The following is a 25,896-nucleotide window of genomic DNA, read 5'->3' as shown; positions in this document are numbered from 1 at the left end:
GTACATTATACCATATATACAGCTTCGCTGGTCGTCCACCTTCACAGAGTGGAATGGTGGCCGATTTTTTTTTTTTCAGGGACATTGCCCCAATTTCAGGCCACGCGGCCGCGTGCGCGTCCATTCCAAAACGTTTCGCCACTAATCGGCTAGGGAAGGGCGCATGCGAAATCGCGCCGTGAAAAAGTTGGATTCTGCCCCAAATTCACAGTTGGCTGAATTTGTTTTCTCTGTTTGGTAGTACTTCTGCAGCACAAAAGGATGACGAAGTCGAATGGCCGGGAGCTGGTTTCAGCGGGCGAAGCGGATGTCTTGCTCCGTGCCAGCCGTAAGCCCCACGCGACGGAAATGCTGCAGAAGTTGGCCCAGCTGTCGAAGGTGTGCCGGGCAGACGAGCAGGAGTTGCCGCAGCGTCTCAGGTTCTCCACTCAGCGCACAAGCTGGAGAGGTGGCGAGTCCAAGCCGGTAGCGTCGTGCTCCTGTACAGCAACAGTCGATCCTCTGGCGCAGTAAGAGTGAAGTCTCCCTGTGCGCAAAGCCGCACTGCGGGAGTGGCCGTGGTGGGCAGCCCAGAGACACACGCTTGTTGGGGTGCCAGGTATGCAGGTGCCATCACAACCTGTGCCTGGTGAAGTCCCCGGCTGTGACTGCAGGGCTCAGTGGGACGGCGCCGCGGTGGCCGCTGTTCGCCATGGCGTCGGCTTCCTCGTTGCCCGGGATACCTGCGTGCGCAAAAATCTAGTTCATCTTGGGCACTAGGCGCGAATACACACAAGAAGCAAGGCAGGAGACGGGACAGTCTACTGCTTTGTTTTTGTGTGTGTGTGTTCGCGCCTAGTAACCAAGATGAATTGCGGCCAACTCGCCCAACAAGACGTCCTTTTAAAACAATCTAGGGCAGGGACAATTGGCAGCCTGCGCCCTGGAGCGCTGCCAGCCGGGTCGAGAGGACAGCGACCCCCATGCTGGCCGTCACCGGTCTCTACAGACTGAGGAGATCCATCTTGGAGTTGCAGAAGATGGCTACCGGCGTGTCAGTAAGCTCCTTCGTGAGCAGGGCGACGGCCAGTTGGAGGCCCGCCTCCTCCGCTGCAGTAGAGCTCGTGTGTGATGGGATGCGACACAGCTTAGTCTTTCGCAGAGCAGGTGCCACGCAGGCCACCGTTTCCAGTCCGAACTTCAGACTGGAACTACTGAGCCGTCGACGAAGACCGGGAGGTGACCTCCGTGGCCCTCGTGCAAGTAAGAGGCAGCCGTCTGCTGCAGGACAAAGGTCGGAGAGCGCCCCTTGGAGCCGCCCGACAGCTCGGTGGTGATAGAGAGCAGCTTTTAGGTAAGGGCAGCTGTAATGCCCATCATAGTTCCCAATCGCCTCCTCGTAGAGGCAGCATGGACGCCCTATCTGTGATGAGGGTCGCGAACGCAGGCGGGACAGCAGGGCACTGCTATCTGGAGCAGGGTGGACGCGGTCAACATGGCAGAGTCTCTGTCGCAAGAGGAGGAGCGACAGGGGTCATGCTCCCGTCTCAGCAAGGGTCGCAGCGAGCCGCGAGGTGCGAGGAATGCCCACGCAAAGCCGGGTGGCTGCCCGGTGCTGCAGCTCCAGCTGTTCTGAAAGAGCACACTACACAGACTCAGGATGTCCCTAAAAGCTTTCCGTCTTCCCTAGATCACTTGCTAGGGAAACGAACGGGTAATGTTCCAGTCACCCAGTCCGATGGTTCGTATCAGCACAGCACATCGCCTTTGAGAAGGACAAGGTTGACACAAAGCCCATGCGCCGCCCCCAAGCTGACCCTGGAAATGGGTAAGCAAGCATACCTGACCAAGTGTTTCACTGACGACCGGGGAGACAACGATGGCTCAAGCTCGCCAGCAGGTGAAGCTTCTCCAAGTCTTGGCGCCTTTCGCTGAAGTTTTGGGAGAACATCCGTCGTGTCGCTCACCTCTAATTTGGCGTCACTATCAGCCTCTCAGTGTCCACGTTGACTCGGTGGAATTTTGCTTGGCGTCGGTACCACAATGACTCCGGCCTCCGACCTTCTGCGATTACTCCAAACGTAACAATATTCCTTCGTAGTAACTTGTTCTTTAGCGCCGGAGATCCCGTGCCTCAGTCTCCAGCGAGTTATTACTCCCGTTTCCTCGATAAAAAAAGGAACTTCTCAATACCAATACAGTTAAAGAAACATTTCGTTTAATTAAACTGATTGCACAATGAAATGCAGTGCGAAGACCGGAATTAAATAGCCGGTCTACCAGATGGCTCTTCGAGCACATTATAGAAAGTCCAGTTTTTTATCCCTCTACAATTTTGTGTAATGCTACCACAAGGAGTGATATTTGAGATATGGATGGTGCGCGCTCCTGCTAATAAAGCATCAAGAGAGACAGACGCACTTCTTTTGCTCTATTTTTCTGTTTATCTTGGAAAGAGATTGGTTTAATCTTCGGCACCTGAAGGTGCAGACAGTGCGCAGCGTCCGTCACTGCATTAGTGTATTCTGTTCAAGCACAGGTTAATATTTTACAGTGGTGCTAAAATGTATCCATTGTGAAGGTTACCGCAAGACAACTATAACAATTTAAAGAGATGTAAAGAAATGTGCTGATTTGGCCTCTGTGGTAGTTACGTCATACCGTGCCTGCGCGCATGTTTGCCGGAGGCAGTAGTTCAAACTGTTTGCAACCAGCTGAACAATTCGCTGGGAAATTTCTTGTACTCGCCATACCTTTCATGACAAAATTAGATTCTTAGGTTTTGCATACCAAAACCACGATCTGATTTTGAGACATGCCGTAGTCTGGGACTTCGCGTTAATTTCGACCACCTACAGTTGTTCCTTCGGCACTCGGTACGCGAGTCTTCTTGCATTCCGCCCCTATTGGTATGCAACCTCCACAGCTGGGTTCCAACTCGCGACCTCGACCTGAGCATCGCGGCGGGTGTTACGCATGCTTGAAGCTCACGCTACTGGCGTATACGGTCCGAGCGAAAACAGGACGCGCCAGATGTACAATGCCAAAAACTCACTTGTGCAAAACAACGGCGCTTGCTTTCCTCACCTGTACAGGTCATTTCTGGGCAGTCCTGGACAGTGCAGCTTAACTGATATAAGATATGGACAAATAGTTTTCTGAAGAACTGTAGACGTTTGACTGTCTGACGGCCTGTTACACTGACTGAGGCTGCAAACGTTGGCTTTCCCCTCTTTCCACGCAACAAAGTACGAATGCGCGAGTAGCCGGCACGTCTTCGGTTCGTCGACGGCGTTTCCGAAATACAGCGAAAAAAAAAACAATTGTTGCGTATTCACTATCGTGAACACAACCTCGTCGAAAGCGCCGTATCCGCCCGACTTTCAGCTGTGCTGTCATCCGCTTTTCTCGATTTACTCCAGCTGGCTGCTCGTGAAAATGCATTCTCACGTTATTTGCGCTTAAGGGGCCATTCGCAGATATACGAGTTCTCATCACTAAATAGAGGATGAAGCTTAAGACGCCGCCATTACTGCTCGCGGAATGTGGTGGCTCACCCAGCACATTGAGAACCAGCGCCGCTGCTCGTAAGACCTCCTGGATCAGGTAGAACCCGTGGTCATGGTTACCTACAATAATTACTAGAACTGTGCCACCATGTCTACGGGAGCTGCAAGCATGGTTCTTCAGTCAGCACAGGAATGGGGGTGGCTACTTAGTGCACTTGTCTAAACTTCGTTCTTATGGCTTAAGACGACCTTGTGAACCCTAAATTATTAATTTCCAATCGAATATTGCGTTACAATTGCAACAAAGCCGCAATGATTACCCACGTGCGCACTCGTATTACCTGCTGCGTTTACGAAAACACAATTTGTTCGAAAGTGAGGCCGATAAGCACTGATAAACTGTGTGGTCAAACCGAGCCAAAAGAACGTCTGAAGCCACAAGTACCAAGATCAGACAACTCCGTGTAGGAACCATAATTCCCTTGGTGGCTCAACGATTGCACCGCCAGAGTTCCCTCTGGTAATATTTGTAGCGTCGAAGGCAAATTCCTGGGATTTACGTCATATCAGCTAACAAGCACGCGCGCGTCCGCGCTTAAGGGTTCATTTAAATGCTGCTGATAAGAAAATTATACGACTACAGCAGGCCCGTAGCTTTGCCCTGCTTCAATAGTATATATTGCTCCATTCGCCTGCCAGCCTTGCTCCAGCTATATACAGGGTGTCCCAACTACCATGCACTAAGACTTAAAAATATGCGAATGCCACGTAGCTCGACAGAATCAAGGTAATGTTGTTCGCCGCCGCTTGGAGATACTCAGAATATAGCTTTGCGTTCGGCCTAATTGCATAATTAATCTTAATTCATTAATCAACTTTCCAGATGTAATAGACGAGAAGTGTCAATGAGAAAATGTCAGAGCAACACGGAAAAGTCCCGATACAACTTTCTGTTGCTCTATACGTGCTACATAAAAGTGTTTTTTCCGAGCGTGAAAGAAGCCCGCGAATACACGCAAAATTGCCGCTCGACTGGCCGCTCGAGGCAGTTTTGCGTGTATTCGCGGGCACAATTCACAGGAACGCACTGCTAGGTGGCACTTGTCACAGCCCTCATGCGTAGAGCGTGCCTCACTTCTGATGAGGTAGTCGCTGGTAAAACGCTAACCACAGAAAATATTTTATTTCTTTTGTCATAGGACGAAGCGTCACCCTGTCAACAAATTGCTTATTTATTACTCCTTTACTTCGTTACTTGTTTCAGCTATCATTGGTATTTTTCATTCTACCGCTATTTTTATCACTACATAACGATGCCGTCTGAATTGGGGGTGAGAGGGAGGAACGAGACTGATTTACTTTCCCTTAACCATCGCAGAAAGGTAAATTTCTGTATGACTGCAACCAGCGACTGGCGACTCGATCAGGCAAATAGTGAAAGGCGAGTATAACAACAATGAAACATCAACGTCTCTAGCAGCAAAGTTTGCAAGAAAACAACGACAACGTGCGAAGACTTAGAGATAACCGACCGGCAGTTGTCCTTTGGCAGCCCGTGTTCTGGCCGATAGTATTTCCAGGGCGCTGTCCCACAGACCGGGACAGTTTTCAGCGCTTCCGCCTTTCCCGAGACGCAGGCGTTGGGTCCTGCCCTTCTACACTACCGTTGATCAATGGCTGCCGAGTGTCCAGGTTCCGCGGGTGAGCTCGACTGCATTGTCAAGCCGCGGCGTACATCAGCGGCCGCGAACTGCCACAGACATATATATATATATATATATATATATATATATATATATATATATATATATATATATATATATATATATATATATATATATATATATATATACGGCACGTAACAAGATCAGCCTGCTTAGAGCGTCACAACCGCCTCGGCTCTGCTCAAGTAAGACTCACAATCCGACGCTCCGCCTCCATCACGTCGCCGTCCCATCAGCGCCTGGTTCCAACCCCTCTGGTAATCTTTCCAAGCACACCTGATCCCATCAGTAGACTATCAGGCTTTATACTAACAGGACGTTCTAGCTCGCAAACGAACCTCGCCGTTCAGGCGTCATTTCTCAGGACAATCAGAAGTATTTCTCGTAATTTTGGTCTTCGGCTTTTCTATAATGATACCTCAAGGCTCTGGACGTTCTCACAGGTATTTACAGCGGAAAATTGCGCTCTTTTCTCTACTTACCCGTCTCCATCCTTCTTGCTTACCCCCTTGCAGGCAAACAACGGTACACGAAATCTTAACCGTCAAAACAAGCAAATAATTAGGCGAACTTTTTCCATAAATAAGATCCACCTTTATTATCTCCGTAAACAATGGTTGGGAGAAAACGCACATACCAACGATAACACACGGGGATCAAAATAAAATAAACAGACGCGCAATTCTTGTCATCGTCAAAACAAAATGTACACTTACAAAATACCGGGATTTAACGGGAAAGAAAGTACTATCAACAGTGACAAAGTAGCAACTTGATATGCATTTACACCTAACCGCGTACAACTATAATGTATGACATCTATATGGCGACACACAGTACTAGTAGATACACTATAATGAATGCGACGCTTAACGAAACGTCAGTAAAGTTATCCAGAGTCTGCTCGATTCACGTTTGACTGACTGTGCCCCCTGCATGAGCACACGCTTCACTCTGCCACAATACCTGATTTGCCTGCGCAAAAATGTGTCAACTGCTTAACGATGCCTCGGTTTCCCCTCCGAGTACTGTCGATTAGAATTCAGCCAGTACTCACAGTGTCTTGCAATCGGCGTCCACTGATATCGCTGTTTTTTCAACTATGGCATTTTCGAAGGACGTGTTGGGATATTTTCCCAGATCAATTGGCCATGCCTGTAGAAAACGAAAGTTGTGTACGGCTCGTCAAAATGTTAAGCGGGCGAAGTCATAGTGGGTCGTTTATTTCAACGTGAATCTAATCGGTTTGGTTTTTCCAGACAGTCAGACCGAGTAACTACACTTTGTGGCCCAGAGCACTGTGGACTTCTCTACAAAAAAAAAAACAACACTGAAAACACTGACTGGCACATGGTGATGCTGCAAAAAAATAGGCCGTACACGCCAGGACCATGCACTGATCGACTAACCAAATCAAGCTATTCAGGGATTCAGTAGCTAATCAGCTACTTCAGGGATTCAATGAAATGTGTGTGCAACTTGCCATACCGGCGCCATCGTCAACTGCATGGGCTCTGCAGCGGGATCCCTAGAATTCTTCCGGGGGCTGGTGCCATCAGACACGCGCGCATCGAGCAGACCCGCCACGACGACGAAGAGAAATCGCGCGTCGGAAATATTTCAGTGAACTTTCAGGATCAACATTGTGCGCACGCCTGCCCGGTTACATTTTGCGCAGTCTTTGACTAGTAGCTTCTACAAGTATGCTGATGTTAGACAACAACGTGCAGCTGCTGCAGCACATCCTTACGATATGCTAATGTGAGAGATGCACGACAGTTACCTCTAAGAAAACTACGCGAGGTCTGTTCAGCGCAAGTGCACATTCTACTGTCTGCATCAGTACAAATATACTATTGCCCCATAGGCGACATACATTGTGCTCCCTGTGCAGCAAATGCGCCCAATAACATGTCGTCCATACACGCCACATTTCGTCGGCTACCATGTATTCGAGAAAAACAGGTCATCGATCCCAAGTAATCTGCTCTTCTGGAACAAAATCGCATACGTCAGACTGGAATAACTTACAGGCGGTATTTGTGACAGATCTGAATATCGTTGCAAATGACTCCGAATATCCGTACTAAAAGTTAAGAAGCATGACCAACATCTTCCACTATAGCGATGAAAGAGTATGGATATTAAACATCGCTGCATCATTAAGCGAATTATCCCGGAAAGTCATACACTGTGCGTGCACAGGTGGTGTACTGTAGTGTTATAGTCTCTTCAGAAAGGCATTTGCGCCCCGAACTTTGCGCACCAATGGTACGTAATGCCATACGTGACGTGTTCATGGCTGTTTCAGTGGCTAGTTTTACGATCCGAATAGTTTCGAATAACAATAGCATGACAACCGCGTTGCCCGGCACAACAATCCAGGGCGCGAATAAGCATCTATAAAGAGTGACTCTCCCGAAGACAGCAACGAACGCTTATTACGGGCCATTTATTTCTATTACCGCAACAGATAGTCGTGCACGGCTTGTGATCCCGGCACAGCCGCCGCTGCCACCTGACTGGGCCGCGAGAGCAGCAAGAGAGAAAGGATATTAAACGACAGAAAAGGAGCTCATCGTTTCTTACACTAAGCAGGCGCAAACCATGAGGCAAAATATGTGGCGCGAGTTAAACGTGCGTCGAGTTAAAGAATGGTGTATGATTAAGCGCTGCGCAGTACGCCTAATGGCTCTAAGACACCTTCCGCTTGGTCATTCAATCCGGACGCAATAAATACGTGTAGCGAATCTACGGGTAATCCGCGTAAAAATAACCAGCACCACTGGCGTCTTTATTAGCGGCTTATGTCACTTTCTCCTGTCATATTACCATCACACATTAAAGCATTCCTGCATATTATCGTCACACATTAAAACAAGCCCATACGGTGCCTTCTGCGTCTCTGGGGAACCCTCTTTCAACACGTCTCCACCGGAAGTGCGCTAAATGACGCCGCGGCCCGCGCCGCTTCTGCCGTAGAAAATAACCTCGCCGGGAGTTTCTCTGACGGCCCTTGACGCAATGGACAACGTCATCAGAAAGCAAAACCCCGATCTGACAGCTAAAGACCGGTCGTTTCGGACGTAAGGCTGGTAGGCCGTATTTCACGCTTCAAAGCGCACAGTTACGATATCAGGAAAGCCAGAAGCGTCTGTGGCTGGCTTTCTCGGTGCCGGTGCTACCCGTTAAACCTGTGCGCCGTCATCCGACTGTATCAACCTTACGGCTCCGTGCAACCCTATACTGCAACTTCTGCGTATATGAGGCATTAAACAGAACAGACAAGAGAGAGAGAGAAAGAGAAAAGGATGCATAGAAAAGCAGGGAGGTTAGCCTGATGTAGTTCCGGTGGCTCTTTTGCACGGGGCGAAGGAGTAGCGGACTAAAAGGAGAGAGACAGCCGTTGGCCAGAGAAAGAGAGGAGAAGACACAAACAAACCGCGTACACTATAGAGCTGTAGCGGGCAGCGTTCCTAAAGTAGACCGCAGGAACCATAGTACCGCGAATAAAGCCTTCTGCGCGGAGTGTCTTTGGGAGAACTGGCCTCGAGCTTTTAGTTCTGACAGAAAAAATACTGCAAAAGACAGAAGCGCCGGCAAACGGAAATAAAAACCCTCCATAGCTGTTTCTTAAACCTTTTCCGCACAATTCGCATTATTAGTTGCTGCATTAGCTATGCTTCGCACTCCAAGTTTTCATCCGAAATTTAGACGCAGCTGAGGCAGGGCAGAATAAAGAAAGGAAAAGGAAAGAAAAAGCGCAGCTTCACAGCTGCTACCCTTCCCACACCCAATGGACGGCCGACAATTCAGGCAATCCACTTTCCGTTTCTCGTCTTAGAAGCTCGCCTCCAATATAGCAGAAATATCTAACCTGGCTGTCTGCAGTGGCGGATGCTTAGGGTCGGTTGGTCCCAGCATGGCATATGCCCGGACTGCACTTCTACCGTCTTACACACTGCACGGCATCAATGCTTGAAGAAAATGTTTATCTGCATCATTCGTTAGCTAGGAGATCGGCTATATAGCAACGCTAACACTGCCCTACTCTAGCTTAAGGAACATGGAAACTTATCACGCAATAATGCAATATACACTTGAACCTACCTGCGTGCGCTTGAGTAGCCTTGCTATGAGCGTTAAGGCATGATATCCTGCGCAAACTAGGAAGGTAAGTGCTCTTTTTCAGTCAGGCGGTAGCAGCTACAGAGAATACTCTCTACGAACTACTTCATAAAAACATCTACAAATTGCATCGTTTAGCTTTCCTAACGCAGTACTGGTGGCTGAATCTGGAGGTACTAAGAAAGTTACTCCTCTGAGTGAACGTTTCATGGAATATTTCTGCCCCGGAGTCACTAACTGGGCGTATTCTGAACATTGCCGCTCTTAAAAATCTTCACCTAGGATATTTAAGACTAATTGTTGTTTCTTAATTAACACTTTTTCCTAACCTGATAATTTGCATTCACCCTGTGTTGCTCTCGTTACCTTTTAGCGCATTTCCTACCGGTGTAGCCCAGCTCAGTATTTTCTCCCAGGTCAAAAAAAGAAAAAAAGCTTTATCAGTTGGCCTGTGTGTTTGCTTGAATTGCATGAAAATTAGTGCCATTGGCCGATACATATTGTGAACCCAGCAAATTCTTATTAAACTAACGACGCCAAAATACCTTGCGTGCGGAAGTCTTCATGTGGTGGAGTACCTTCTGATATCTCGTTTCTTTGTTATCAGCTACCGCGTAAGACTTCCCCTGCACCTTGCGTGGATAACTATTGTGTCACACTGTATTCAACCGTAGTTTTCTTTCAAGAATAAATGCATGTTCGATATTAACGGCTCGGGGCACACCCACACAAAACACGCACTGTATTCACACAAACAAGTCCAGGAACAGAAATGCAGTGTCTCGACGGCCGCCGCTACAGCGCGATCCGCACAGTTTAGGACACCAAGTCAGCCCATTTCGTCACGGGCGCAATCACAAGCTTTGCGCGTGAGGACTGCGGTAGTTTCGAAGCGAGAATACACATCCATGTACAAAATTCTGGCCCCGCTCATTCCTCAACGTGGTCCCTCAAAAATTATTTCTCGCTCGGCGATGATCCCTGTGACAAGTTCTGGACTTTGGAATCTGCTACGACAGAACCACTAAAGCCAGGTGCAGCATACGTGATTAACGCTACAACAGAACAAGGAACATGCGTCTTGCATCTATGGTAACCATTCCAAGATCATGCGAACATTGTCCTATAAAACTGAAGCACAACGTCCACAGCACCAACGGGTTGAACTATACGCAAGACGGTTTCACGTGCACAGATTCACCGCACTCAGTTCGTTCAGTCAGGTCTAGGCTGTGTTTGGTGGGTTTGTTCGCGAGGCTCGCTGTCACACTACACATAGCACCGCTTCTTTGGCGTTGTGGGGCTCCAGGATGTGACGCTGGGCAAACGTGGGCGGAAGGAAATGGCGCCGATCACAGCATCCTTGCTAGGTGTAGGGTTTGCGCCGGGCGTCAGGACAGCCAGTAATAGAGAAGGACCACCACCAGCACCAGGCCAGCCACGATAAGCAAGAAGTCGACCAGGATTGACCGCTGGGGCCGTCGTCGGAAACGTGTGATTAGGGTTCCCTGCATGAAAAGATATGTTAAGCGAATAAGGCGACATGAACGAAAGGATGCAGGATTATATCAGATTAAAGCATAGTCGCTCCCAGATGAATTATAAGGTCCATCATGAATTCAAGCCATAGCGTACGTGTAATCGGCTGACACAAGACAGGGTCAGTCGGATATTTGTCTGCAGGAGAGGCCTCCCTCTTTTTCTGTACAGTACATAATTGGCGTCATCAAAACGTCAACATATGTAAATAACAGTAAATGGTGCTGACGGTGTCGATCATTTTGAGACGTCATAAAGTGTCACAGACCACAGGCCACCAGCATGAAACAAAATAGACGGGAGAGACAGGGAGTCGTCCAGCTTAATGTGTGTCCGTCGTCCCATCCTCTGCTGTGCAGCTTTTAGATCGTCAACGCAAGCCTAAGTAGCCAAAAGAATGTCTGCATAAAACCAAGTATCCAAGCTTCGCGTACTTCTGTAAAACATGATATACTTTACCACTCTGACATGAACATGCTCGATTCGTGTGGCAGTCAAAGTGCGCAGCGCATTTGGAAGAGCAGACGACGATTTCTCCATAAGGTTATTTTATCCAGTTGCATATCAAAGGGAGAGCAGCCTCCGTCATTTCTTTTCACAGCACAGGCACAAACACAAGCACACAAAACTTAAGTCCCACCTGCGGTATAAAACAGGCCACCAAACTCACTTACGCTGCTGTATCGGCAAGAACACCACGCAGGAGAAGACCATTCCAGGTTTGCCCATAAAGCGGGTTTAGTGGAAATAAAGAAAATATGGGATGGTATTTCCGAAGCTAGTAGTCCACCAGAACTAACAGAGAGCTTGGCCAGTAGGGGCCCCAAAATTTGGCGCCTCGGCGAGCGTTGGGATACGCAAGGGCGGCGAAATTTAGAATACAGATTTGCCGTCGCAGTTTTTGTATCATAAGAAACCAACAAACAAGAACACCAAGGACAACGTAGGGGAAATTACTTGTACTTACTAATTGAATTGAAGAAATGAGAAATTAATCAAAATGAAAGTGGATGAAAAAAAAACAACTTGTCGCAGGTGGTATACAAAACGCATTACGCATTACGCGCGCGATGCTCTTACCAGTTATGTACCGCGGCGCCGTTTCCCCATCCAATTTCTGGAGTATTTATGTTTATCTACTAGAACTAACCCTGGGAATTATACATATAAACAACTTGGGCACGCGGGGTGCTATTCTGAACAGTGTCTAATTCACAATATGGTCAGCTCTGATTGGCCCCGACGGCTGCCAGGACCTCTCTGATTGGATCAAAGTGCCGCCATTGCAGAATTCGACAATGTCCAGAGTAGTACTTTGGGTATGTGCTGGCTGCTGTATTACCGAGTAGACAACGTGTGGCCGCCGGGTATAGGTGCGCGTATGGCAAACTTGTTGCTGGGCTAATGTCTGGCCCGGTATAGACACCTTGGGTCGCCACTTATAGTGCGGTATAGGCACCTTGGGGCCCCACGTAATGGGCACGTTTACCGCTGGGTACGCGTGCCCATTCTTGGAAAATCCCTCAGTATGCCGCTGAGACACAATGGGTACGAAGCCTGAAATGCGTTTCGACGTGTATCGTGCTTCTTTGCGCCTTTTGACAACGTTCTCCCCTCGACCAGGATCGCGCATGGCTTACGTGTTGCATACAGCTAACCGCCACAGGTGATGAGGCTGTCGTCGTGTCATTCGCTACTGCTGCTACCTCGCTAACTCAAACAAGCTCCGCGCCATTTAGAGTCCAGCATTACGCTGAATGAGAGCGTGTGTGTGGTGATTTTTTTTCTACCGTGCACTCAGACGAAGAAAAATAATGGAATAAAGAAGGAGAGAAAGAAGTGAACAACCAGTAGTTGCGCGCACACGTGATGGAGTGAACACCGAGTCTGTAAACGGTTGCGAAACCTGCCGACTTCGGCATTTTTAGCAACGTGCTTATCGCTTTACTGAGCCCAGCAGTAAATATGCTCGATATATAATGAAATGTCCGCGTGGCGCTGTTCAGGCTAACGGACTGTGCTTTCATAGGCAGAAACTGCCGCGCTCAGCGAGCATATTCTCACCGAGAATGACGGATGTGTTATCTACTGAATAAGTGGTGTCATCAAAGCTGAAGTAGCCCTCAGGAGATACTACAAAGCCATATATACTTCAGCAATTCCCAAACGCCTAAATCACATATGACAGCAGTCGTTCAAAAGTGTTTGAACAGCATGATGACCGACTGTTCCTCGCGTATACACGTTTATTGCAACAGTTGCCTCTGGTAAACTTAAATAAATAAGGGGCCAACTTGAACGCTTTTCATCGTAGAGCAAGCAACCTTGACTTGGATTATGTACTTATTGCCTGTTCGCAGTATCACTCAGCAATCCCGCGCAAAGCAAGGGTTCTTTTTTTTAAACATCGCGGCTATTTTGTACCCGCAGCTGTAGCAAAATTTGGAGGTACTTCATTAATATTTCTTACAGAAGTGTTGTAAGGCGTCAAAAGAGGTGTGTCAATGCATCAGGGCGCATAGAGGGAGCTCCACTTGCTTACGATGTTAAATACTCGTATTTACCAAAGACCTAATTATTAATTTGGGACTAAACTTACGAAGCTCTTTATGCATAAGGTTTCTTCAATTAAGAGCTATTTCAGATTCCACACGCAAACACTTACCTTCTTGGGCTTGACGGGCTTGGCGCTTTTCTGCCGCTTGCGGTTCTTGACGGACAATTTCTTTTCGTAGGCATACAACTTCAGAATCTGCTCCCTGGCTTTTGTCTTTCTGTTAGCCACCTGCTGCTGCTGTTGCAGGGAAGGCTGCTGGTTAACGGCCGTGCACATGTCTCTGCTTTGCATGGTTCACGATTCGCTAGAAGGCGCGTGCACTCGTATAAAGTTCACCAGCACATTATTGAATGCATGTACGCCCCACGTCTTCATCGCATGATTGCCAGTTCGCATGTGAGACTCCCGTCGGCTGGCGGTCCGCTGTTTCCGCTTCACTTTCACCAAGGCAGTTCAAATTTGCGCAAACGGGTCAATACGATCGAAATCCCGGGACTGCGCAGCAGGCGGCGTTCTCTGTCGTTGTATATTAGGCAGGAGGAAGGGTCGATATCGCTTGCCTCCTGTGTACGGTGAACCACGGCTGCTTCTTCCTCAAGCGCCGTGCCACAACGTGGGACACAACGATTGTTGATTTGCGACGAAGGGGGCTCTCGTCAACATTCAGTGAACGCCAATAGTGGTAAAGCTATGTAACTTGCCCACATCTAGAGGGAACACGCTTTTGCGAACTTCATCTCGTTAGGCTCTCATAAATTACTGAACAGGCCAACATTACGGAGAAAACATCGACCGAATGTACGTCGCTCTAGGACACTCATCGATCTAGGTATGGCTTGACAGCCATCAAGCTTGTATTACCACTGCATTTCTTAGACCATTAGACCATTAGGTAGCGGTTCGGAGTACAGAGCAAATTAAATAACCATATTAAGACATAAACGCATGAGTTATGGTCAAGCATCAATGTCTGCCGCAACTGTCAAAAGGGCATCGATCTAATTTCGTGCGCCACACAATCAACGTTCTGAAACCACCGGATATAACCAGCGGATATGCGTTCACACAAGTGCACTCCTGCAACGTATGCTTCACGGTCAATGCTATGCTTCACAGTTCAAAAAGCATCGTGAGCTCTTCAACAGCGCGGACTGTTCGACTCAACCTCGAGCGCTACACAGGTCCGGTGTTCCTATTCGCACAAAATAAAATTTTCATTTGCGTCTCGGGCTGTTTCGAAGCAAATGTGAGTTCATTCTACAGTAGACAGCAAGTGATGCGTGCGGAACCGGTGATACTTTCAGGTACGTTAACGGCACCCACGAGGCGGTCTTCTTCCAGGCGTTGTTCCGATGTTAGAAAGCAGAACACATGTTGGCAAGAGACACACAAGCTTCCCTCGCAGTACTTCCTTCACCCTCGGGATTGCCGTGGCAAGCGAACAGTTCGGATGAATCCGGCTGTGCGACGAGTTAATTCCAGCCGGTGTTTCAGACTGCATGGGAGCTGTACTGAAGCTGGGCACGACGGGCAAGCACGGAGGTTCTTGCCGGTTTGAAGAACCTCCCTCGAGATCATCACCGCCGGACGCAGACAGGGAAGGACGGGTGAAAGTGGGGCCATCTGGGTTGCGTGCGGATGCTCTGGGCGATGTGGAGGAGGCACGGCCATTCCTTTGCTCTTTCCAGTCGCCCAGACTTCCCTTTCAGTAAAGGAAGAAAACACGCTACCCGTCTGTGTAAACGCTTTTCAGGCTTCCTTTTTTTTTTTGTTGTTGTTGTTGTCTTTGAGGGCCGTGTCGAAGGGTAGCGCTTGATTGACGCGCGGCCACGGCGGGGTCTGCTTCTGCGTCAATACACGCCGCACACCGCTTTCGCCCTTCCAGCCATCGTCCAGACGCTGAGTTGTTTGTTTGCCTAGGATCCGCCCGGCGGAACACGGGGCCGCCGGGGTGCGATAGAAAACGTTGTGTTCTTCGGCGAGTCCCCCGAGGCGGGCTGGGAAAGGCGGACGGCGTAGTGTTTTATTCTCTAGCACGTCAAGTAACGGGTTCAGCTCTTTCAAAAACCAGTACGAGGTGTTAGTGTTCGAACGGGTTCAGGTAATGAGTGCGTCTTCAGTGCCTGCTATCGGGGCTACTCATCTAACAGTTCCGAGACGAAACCGCTGCGCCGTTTCCACATCAGACACATTTCTATATGTCAGAAACGTGTCGTATATAAGAAACGGAAGCAAACGTCATTTTATTTTTTGTTCCCTTGCAAGTGGTCACACGACAAATAGCCCTATTATGCAAGACTGCGCACTATACTTGTCTCCTTCTATATTTATGTGTAATCTTGGAGAAGGTTTGAGGGAGATCACTCAAGTAATCTTAGTGTTCATCGGAGTCACGCTTAATTCTGTGTGCTCCTGGCCGCTTTGAGTCTCGTTTGCTTTTCATCCCTGCATCACTTGTACGACAACGAGTTATACGAATGGCAAATTAAGTTTCATCCTGTTTTGTACCATTCCTGTTCTTCTTAGGCAAAAAAATAAAACAAAGAATTTCTTTTATTATTCTGTGGTAATAAGGTCAAATAAAGTTCGGCACATTTCCCTGAAAGCAAACACGTATGTCATCCGGCTAGTAGGCGAACGTCGAGGCTCGAGAGCCTAAGACAACACCCCATCGCTGGATCAGAATACTCGTTTTGTCAAAGGCTATTTCGCTCAAGAAGCTCAGTTTGCCCACCTGTCACCTCCACGTGCGCTCCATATGTCACGGGTGTCCCCAAAGCTGGCGTTTCCCTCTAGGGAGGCCCGGGCCAAATCAATACAATATTCGCATTCACGACGACCCATTTTTTCCTGCCTCTGTCCTCCCTCGCTGAAATGTAAGGAGTGAGCGGTGTCCCATTTCATGGCAGGCGGCTTTTTATTTTCGAAACACCACGCTGGCAACCTGATTGATGACGCAATTCTACAACGCGTCGTATTTATTCCGCTTCTCCCTTCTTTCTCGCCGTGCTAGCCACTCGTGCAACGTTCTATGTATGTCCTTAATAACTAGGCTGTTCGACCAACGTGAAATTGTCGGAGGTTGGCCGATGCAGATCAGAACGCGAAGCAACAGTTCGGACGCTGCATCTTTCAGGACATCAGCAGCACCAGGCCCCGCACAATGTGCGAAAATCGGTAAAATTCGTACTGTGGAGCGTTCGACGTGCTTTGCTTTTGACAGCAAAAGATATGGGAGGATTTCTGATGCCATCCTTACATTTCCTCAGCTATAAGAAAATACGAGTACTGCGGTGCAACCGGCTTGTAGTCAGCAACGAGGGGGGGGGGGGGGGCAGATGTGCACTGGGGCAGTGCCTAAGCCATGCATCATCTTCTGCTGGTACAAACAACCATCTCAATGTGAAGAGGTGACCCTGGCCATTCACCTATGGCACTTTTGTTAGTGGCGTTATTGTCATAGTCGCAGTTAACGACGCCACGAGCTGTCTCAAAGCCTGCGTGAATGGAGCCTCTAATGAACGTAGCAGACGTCTCGTACACGATGCTATTTTCCTTGCGCCAGTGGGCGATTTTCCAAACTACGCACACATTTGCAATTACGCACAATTGCGTTCATGGTAGCCTGGTCCTTGTTTTTGACGGAAAACGCTGTTCATTCAAGCGAGCCTGCAAATTGCCGTTCGTCTGGACCTCGGCATGGCGCCCCGTTGCGTTAGGCACCACGCGATCTTTGCCATATCCAGTGGCGTAGCAACAGGGGGGGCCGGGGGGCCGTGGGCCCCGGGTGCAAGGGGTCAGAGGAGGGGGGGGGGGGGTGTCATACGCCTGAAGACACCCCTCTTTCCGCCGGCTTGACTGGCCGCAAATGGCAAAGAATGCTCCAGAAGCCCGAGCTCATGTACCCGATGCGTTGCGCTGCAGAATTGTCGGCTGCAGCTCTATAAACACCCCACTAAATAATTGCACGAATGTGCGGGCTAAAAAATTTATTTCGCGAAATGGTCGCTAATCTACTCGCCTTAGCGGAACGTTTCATGTGGGGTGCGCTCGTACCGTGTGTTGATGCTGGGAGCAGGAGTCGCTAAACATGCAGTGAGGCGTAGTAAGGCGTTGAGGCTCTTGAGTCCCTCTTCCCTTCAGAACGCGCAGCGAAGACGAACAAAGACAGCAGAAAGAGGGCGTTCAACCAGCGCACCCGGCGCTCGCGTTTACGGCGAAGCGTTCGTTGAGAGCGACGTTGCATAAGTGCGGCCGTCAAAATTCGCGAATCGGATTCTCTGGATCGTCTTCAGACTAGGTGCGGTCGAAGAGTTTGGCGGCGTATGACTCGACAGGCTGCATATAGTCGCGGGTGCTGCGATGTTCAGCTCTCTTTTACTTCCCCTCTCCCGCTCGCTCCGAGAAGCCGCTGCGAAACATGGCGGTATGTTTCACGCTTTCCTTCCTACCCTCGAAAGTTTCAGAAAACTGTTATTATTGTGTGACTTCATGTCACAAGTACAGTGTCTGTGTCAGCTGCACAGAATTTTACAAAAAAAAAACATGAATTTTGTAAGTATACTTCCCGATATTCTATGAAGTTACGTGTCTTTGTGATTGCTAGGAACTCGGTAGCGTGAAAAATATGGCAGATAAGTAATAACCATATTCTTAATAATTCCTTAATTAGTACTTATAGAGGAAGCACTTCAATTCCAAGAATTGAGGACTCAAAGTAATATTATTAACTGAACAAAAACTTCTTAAACAAAATCGTTTTGGGTGCTACAAACTACGGTACTTTGGCATGGCGGGCGGCGCCCAGTGTGGCAATAGCGAAAGAAATATGAAATAGTGGACCAGTGACGTTGATCCCTCTTCCCTCTCCATTGCGAGTGCAGACCAACAGGTTTCGCTGGCACGGGCTTCATCGCGGTCTTCTTTTTTTTTTTTTTTTTTTATGGTGACGCCAAGAATCGACGCGAAGCGTGCTCTATTCTGTTCCCAATCTTTTGGTGGTACCGCAGCTCGAATAATCACGTTTGACCGTATAGCAGCAAATAAAAACAAGGCTTTATTGATTAGAATGAAGAGAACTCGTAATCGTCATAGCATTGGCGCCCGTGCAGCAGGGAGGCAGGTGGCGTTTTCCGTTTTTCTAATTTGGTGGGGAGATCAGCGTCACTGAGACACAATTTCATTTTCGTTTAGGGCTGCCCACAACCAAAATACTGCGGGCAGTAGTATCCACGACGATTTTTGTGAAGTTGTTGTTGGGCAAGATATGAATGTCGGCCTTCAATTTTGCAAATGCAATGTTGCCACTAAATAATTAAAACTTTATAAAAATTTTTTTTTTACTTGTGACGTGAGCCGTATTTGCCACGATGCCGCATTTGTATTGGTTGCCAAGCCTTACAGTCTGACAGAAGATGTGCACATGCGCTTATCACAAGTTATCAGTGCAGCACCCTGTGTTATTTGGCGCAGAGAAAACAGCGTGTATTGGCCTCGAGCTCCACCATGGGAAAAGCTGGCGCCACCGTCGGCGTGACGTGCTAGGATGGATCACGTGGACATAGCGGCCGCGTCGGCTGCTTCGGGAGCGCCGAAGCGAGCTGGAGATGAGAGTTCAAGTTCCCTCGTACGCTGTGGTCCTCATTTAGTGGCGAGCTTTTCCCGGTTCGAGTGTCTCCTTTAACACGATTGAAAGCACTACAATACGTAGTGGCTGCCTTTGCAGGCGCGCAACATGGTAGGCTACTGCTCGGTGCCGCAATGCAGGACGTACGCAACGGAGCCCGGTGTCAGCCTTATTCATACGTAGCCGCAGGACAAGAAGCTGCGTGAAGCTTGGCTCGCGAAACATAAAACCGGCAAACAGTCATCGGGTACAACTCGGGTATGCAGCAAGCACAGACGCGAGGAAGATTTCTGCTACGGCGCCGGGTCTGCGATGTTCGAAAAACGCCCACTGAGACTCTCGCCCGAGTCCGCTGCCCGACTAATGTCATGACGGTTTGGTCTATGAACTTGTCGATGCTATAGATACTGGCAAGTTCACTGGAGTGGAAAGAGAGCAGTAAGAAGCACATTAAAGAAAAGCATGGCATATGGTCATGTTTGTGTTATGAAATAATGCACTGGATTACAAAGAAAGAAGCAGCGGGAAATCGCACGCTGAGAAAACCGATAAACATATAGTGCGACGCAACTCGAGAAATAATATTGAAACGTCCAAGAATTTAGAAGAAAAAAAAGATTGAATCGTCGCGTCGGCACTTCACAGTCCCCGTAGGCGTCGAAGTCTCTAAAATGAAATTATTTTTGAACAACTCTGATAGCGCCCACGCAACAATGGTTGCTCGCATACTGTGAAATGCTCATATTCTGCGGCCTAAAGCTCATGGCACGGTGCGAAAACGCGCACGCGGCGAAAGCGAAACAGTGCGCGGACAAGCATGCAGACGCGCAGTCGGTCGCTGCGAAGCTGTGCGATCGCTCCATTGAGGCTTCATTCTGTTATGCCCCATTTGGTTATACAGACAGCCCACTCTAACATATTTCACATAGTTTACTCTCAGCGTTTGCCTACCTTTCACGCAAGAAGCCGGTTCGGGAGACTCCATCGCTGCGACCGCGCACAGTGGCGTTCACTGTACGTATTCGGTAAAGAGATGGCATCTGTAAACGATTCTGTGCTTTCAGTTTGGCCAAGACTATAATTTTGACAGTAAAAACCTTCTTTCGTTTCGAAAGTACTTACAGAAATGTCCGGGAGAGTTCCCGCGTGCTTTTTTCAGTGAGCGCTGACAGCAAAACCTATGAGGAGCACGCCGCGTGATCCCTCATACTACGCCAGCGAGGCGCCAATACCTGCCGCATTGGTGATCTCTGGGAAAGAAAGCGAAGGATAGGGGGACTCGGGGGACGTGCGCGGTATCCGAGGCGGCTGTACTGGTTGCTGAAACCCGGAAATTGTCGATACCCTCGCCTTCCTCAACTACAGACGAGGGGGGGGGGGGGTGACAGAAGACCTATGGGCCCCGGGTGCCAGACGACCTAGCTACGCCACTGGCCATATCCCTAGATGATTCCCTCAACTACCGCAAAAGGCGCACGTTTTTTTAGTAAGGTTGACGGCGACGTGAAGAACAAAAGCAAAAATCGGCGTGACAGCCACATAAAGTGGTGGTGCTCGAAACTGCTGTATGACGTGATCTGCAGTGACTGTAGTCTGTCATCCCTAACGAATCCGCTCGAAAATATACGAGTGTGTTTCCAGCGGTGATCGTTGGTCTTGGGGCACTGGGAATATCGCTGTGGACGAACCCAGGACTGGCGCTGTCGAAAGCGCCGCGGCGCATTACAGGGTGTGTATATCGTGATATTAGATAATGTGTGCGTAGTTTATTGTGGTAATTGTTTCTGCTAAGTAAACCAATTACGGCTACAATTCTCAGGAGTTGGATGCGCCATGACGTATCGACACAGCTTGCTCCGCTTCTGTAAACGCTTCATTTTCGCCGCGCGGGCGAAGCCGGAAGAAACGCGTATAGCATCCTTGTTTATGAATTGATGAGCGTAACGATATTACCAAGACTTACTGCTATGCACGAAGATAGTACATTACCTTCCGTGTATTGACGTGACGAAAATGCCGATGACGCCAGTTTCGGCATTTGAAGAAGCCTTTCATATCTTAACGGGACCCTAGTGCGCAAACTACTATATAACATGCTATAGAGTATGCTACCATAGTATGTAACCCGTACTTTAATAAGGAAATAGCCAAAGAGGAACAAATTCAGCGCGTTACTACACGGCTTGTTTGCTCACGGCTTATTAAGCTACAAAACGTCATCATCAATATCTTGCATGCTAGGCGAATTCGTAATAAATTCGCTTCACGTGCGCCGTAGAATCGTCAGGCTGAAATTTTCCTAGTTGATTTTTCATAACCGAAGAGGCCTGGCAGATGCCACATATGCTCCTCATGCTTCAGGCAGGTCATCGTGACTTTTTCGTTCCAAACTAGTGATATCATACTCTGCCTGCACAAGACTATTTCAGAAATCTTCATTTCCAATTACGAGCCGAAAGTGGAAAAGTTCATCTATCCTGAAAAGTGTTGCTGAATGCACATTACACGATTCTTTTGATAAAATGTCGTGAAGCCATCTTTTACAAACTCGCTCCTGCTTGGGCAGCACCGCTGCCTGCAGTACTGTGTAAATAAGTAAAATTTAAATGTATTATAAGAGTTTGCCAACCTTCAAACTCGACAAGCGCGATCTTGCTACGTGCGAGAAGCGTGTGGTAGTGCTTGCGCATCTTCTAAAGTAGGCGTCAGTGCTCGTTCAAGAGTTGGCGGACATCGTTTGACTGGGTGTCAAGATCTCTCACTTTCCTTTCAGCCGATGCCGCCGAGCTGCAGCTTGTTTTCTTTCGCGGCTCATATATTGGAAACGCCGCGTCGCTTTTGTCAACACACCGTGAGAAAACAATAGAACCGGGCAAATGGCTGAGCCCTGTTGTTTACTGCCTCACCAACCTTGGCGTCTACTGCATCGTGGAAGATCTGGATTCTTTTCTTTTCGCCAGCAGGGTCTAACTCAATATCCCTTCAAGATCCTAATAATAATGCAATACTAGCACTTTTCTATGCCGCATCGTCAGCTTTTCTTGTCCCTTCACTTAAGATAACCTCCTCCATGGATATTTACTCTGGGATTGCAAACAGTGTCGGTGACGGCCCAGCTATGTATCATTAAAAGAAAAGTTTCTTCTAAGGAAGCAAATGCATTGAAATCAACGTTTGGTGCAACGTAAGGATAATATGCGATGCCACGTCAGGCAGTCCTACATTGTTATTCCAGGCGTAATGTTTTTCCATTGTTTGTGACGCCTTCTTCGTGAAAAGAACTTGCTCGCAGTCAATGAAAACATTCATGGTTGTACTGACCCTCTTAGGTACCTCAACCATTTCCCTGGTTACATTTTAAGCTGTAACGCAACCTTCCAAACAACATTTAGTCTGCAAAGCGTATTTAGGTTCCACAGAAAATAAATATTGAGATTATGTTTGCGCAATGAAACCTACCTACTACCTTTATGTTGCATTTGCTTCCTGGGATAGTAAGCAAAATAAAATTCCAGCATCTTCGTGGAAAATCACACTGCTCACTTTTTCGCTGCGTAAAAAAACAAATTATGCTGCACGTGCCTTCTTTTCTGTCCTGCTTCTCAGCAGAGCATTAAAAAGACAGAATGAATATAAGTTAGGTAAGTCTTGCGTATATGTTTGGTAAGGAAAACAAAAAATGGAAATGTGCCATCGAACACATGAAGTCTCTTACGTACTTTGCTTTCTCGTGCCTTTTCTACCACCGAGTTGAGTGCTCTTCAGCAGTTACATATGCTGTTGCTAATGACAACGAAGATGCCAGTGTGACGTAGCACAAAAGCCGCTTGCTTTATCAACGTTTTTGATAGCATCTCGCCGTGTAACTGACATTGATTACCAATGCCACTGAAAAACATAACGAAAAGTTTTTTTGTTTTTTATCGGCCGTGGACACGCAACTTCACGTTACATTGCAGATGGCGCTTTCAGAGAGAAAGTCGCCGCATTTGGAGAAAAGTTTAGTGTAGACTGCGGGGTAGAAAGAGTGGGAACAGTAAATTACGCTGTGCTCGTGTTAGGCAAAAGCATGAAAAGAAACCTAAAAGTACTGTAGAATGTACTTGTGCGTTCCCCCTTTTAAGCGCCCTGCTTTCTTTTCTTTTCTTTTTTTTCTTTATTGAGGTTGTACAAGTAAACTTGGGCTCTTGTAAATTCTGCTACAAGGGAACCATAAAATTGGCCAATCAAGCCTCCCTCTCCCACTTTTCTTTATTTGCATAAGTGTAAAGATGGTGCATACTCATGTGCTTCAACGGTGTGGCTGAGGCCTTTCAGACCTCACAAGTGAATACTACATTAGTTTCTTACCATGTAAATTGGCGACACATATTCAATGCATAAAGCAGGGACCCTATAACGTAAAACTATTCCAATATGTTTTTATTCCAATCTCCTGACGTCAAATTTGCGTAGCCGCCGACGCAAGCATCGGGCGGTCACCCGAAGGGTTGTCTGAACAGACTAATCAAACGCTGTCCTCGTTCATAGGAGGTCACTTTTGTTTGTTTGAAAAACGAATAACATTGCCTACACTGAGCGGCTCGTCTTATCTAATTGGCTGACAAGAGGCAAGGAGCACGCTCAGGTGGGGAAGGATTCGATGGGGCCGAGCCACTGCACTGAAAATCGATAACCGAATGAGGAGGGTGGTGCCGGCGTCTGTGATTGGTCCATTTTCCCTGGCTTAGCTTACGGTGGCTCGTCACCAATCGCGGCGGCATGCAACGGAAGCTTAAGAATGACGCTAAAACGGATCCTTAGCGAAGAAGAGTTGGCAGAACGAGGTCGTAAACGTGCCGAAAGTGCTCGAAAACGTTACGCGGCCACGCAAAAAGTTTTATTTTACGCAAATAAACCCATGCTCTCCGGCAGGGGCGAGTAACCAGTGCCTGAGCGATCGGCGGCAGCCATCTTTTATTCCTTTCGGAACGGGTCAGCCTGCAGCTATTCAGAAGAAAATTCAGTTTTGTTCGGCATATTGTTGCATCTTTAACGCGTACACGTCACTTTGACGCGGTAAGTTCTTGAGGTTTTGTGACGTCCGTGAAAGGCAGGTGAAGTGGGTGCGGCCCGGAAGCTTTTGACCAATAGCCGCGGGCTAATGGCGAAAGGCGTCGAATCAGAAATAAGTATTTTTCTTTTGTTCAGTCAAATCATGCATAATCAGTGTGTACACGCCATATCAGATGGGGAGCTATCGCGGCTTTCGTGACGTCGCGTGACAGACAGGTGAAGTGGGTGTGGTCCCAAAAAAGTTTTTCACCAATCGCAGAGGGATGACTGCAGAATTGGAATAGAAAACTTTGGAATAGTTTTACGCTATAGCGCCCCACGTGACTGTTTGCGAACAGATTATAGTGCTTATTTCAGCCCTGTCGTAGCTAAATCAAGATTTAAATGCGCGTTTCAGGCGCCTAAAACCTGCATCTTTGTTGGCTAAAATGCTATCTCTTCTAACAATGGATTAAGTTCAAGTTATAAGAAGCATAAAGCTTAACGTTTTGTTTTATTCTGAGAGAGCAAGGGCTGAGCTAATTTCGATATTTCTGTAATTTTTCGCGGGGATAGAAGTAGCATCTATCAGTGCAAAATGTTACAGGATGAACTGATTGAAAATTGCGGGTCCAGGAAATATTTTATGCCATGTATCACTACGACGCATAGTTACCTACACAATATTGAAGTTCCTATTCTGTTCAATGGTAGCTGACCTCCTAAAAACGGTCAACATATAAAAACCAGCATAGCTGTCAGTACTGTATGAAAATTAGATGCGTACCTTTCAAAACTTAATACCACTGCGAACGTGTAAGACAACACTCAGGAGACGGCCCACTGGTACACCCCGCACCTGTGGCTGGGAGTAGTATAAGAGTGGCACCAAAAGTTTTCTTAGCAACGCGGACCTTTCACTGCCAAATTTACTTGTCTTTACACAGACGTGCGCTCCGGGGGGAGTTGGCAAAGGTAGGGCATAAAGATGTTGAAGTGGGGTATCGCGGGAACACTGTACACACAAGCAGAGCAGGAGAAACGCAGCTACACCCAGCTCTCTTTCGGGTGTTTGATGGTTGGTTAGTCTTATCGGTGATCTCTCTTGCTTTCGGCAGCACAAGGGCGGCGACAGTCGCGCATTACAGTATTCAGGTTGTGCCTGCTTTAGCGAGTCTAGGTTCACGTAATAAGCTTATTTCCTGCTCTTTTCTTTCTACATCGATCGTGGCACCTACTTAACCCATTCTAACACAATCGCCTAACTTATAGCACGCCGGTACCTTCACCTTCAACATTCCCGCACGCCATACTTTGCACGCATCACAAAAACGAAAGTTCTACAGCAGATACGGGCGAGATATCACGTTCTCATCGCCCAGTGTGAAGTAGTAAACCAGACGTGATTCTGCTACCCACTTAGGACAACCATTCCTCAAAATTAAGAGCTCTAAAAGAACCTTCAGCACACTAAGGACGCAATCCGCAACTGTTTCCGGACATTCTATAAAACTCCTCATCAAATCTGTGTGATCAAAGCAGTAGCTGTAGCGAACAGACTGATATCCTGTATCGCGTAATAACTGGCTACTACTGATCCGTCTACCTGATTTGTGCCTTACGAAGTAAGAGTGGAAAGGCGTCACTTCGTGGCCTACAAAAGAGGGGTCTTCCGCACGCGAGCGAGGCCCGGATTAGACAAGAAAGGTGTTCTACGCCTGCTAATTACCTGCTTCCTAGGCACTGACAAGGTGAACGGTACATCTGTATGTACCCCTGCAGAAGGGCATCATAAATTTA

The 25,896-nt window shown here is 47.9% G+C and overlaps 1 protein-coding gene across 2 annotated transcripts in view; it reads right to left on the bottom strand.

Annotated features, from left to right (window-relative positions):
- Positions 1–588: 588 nt before the first annotated feature.
- Positions 589–25,896, bottom strand: part of LOC142572836 (bcl-2-related ovarian killer protein-like) — a 208,038-nt gene continuing 182,730 nt past the window's right edge. Inside the window, exon 3 of one of the 2 annotated variants that reach the window (XM_075682224.1) lies at positions 589–722. In XM_075682224.1, the coding sequence (XP_075538339.1) occupies positions 657–722 (66 nt within the window). In that variant the 3' untranslated portion in view covers positions 589–656. Of the gene's footprint in view, positions 723–5,791; positions 10,849–25,896 lie in introns of those variants that run through there. The other variant, XM_075682223.1, reaches the window with a different exon arrangement.

This window comes from Dermacentor variabilis, chromosome 2, assembly GCF_050947875.1.
Source record: "Dermacentor variabilis isolate Ectoservices chromosome 2, ASM5094787v1, whole genome shotgun sequence".
NCBI lineage: Eukaryota > Metazoa > Arthropoda > Arachnida > Ixodida > Ixodidae > Dermacentor > Dermacentor variabilis.
This window is presented reverse-complemented; position numbering and strand designations above follow the sequence as displayed.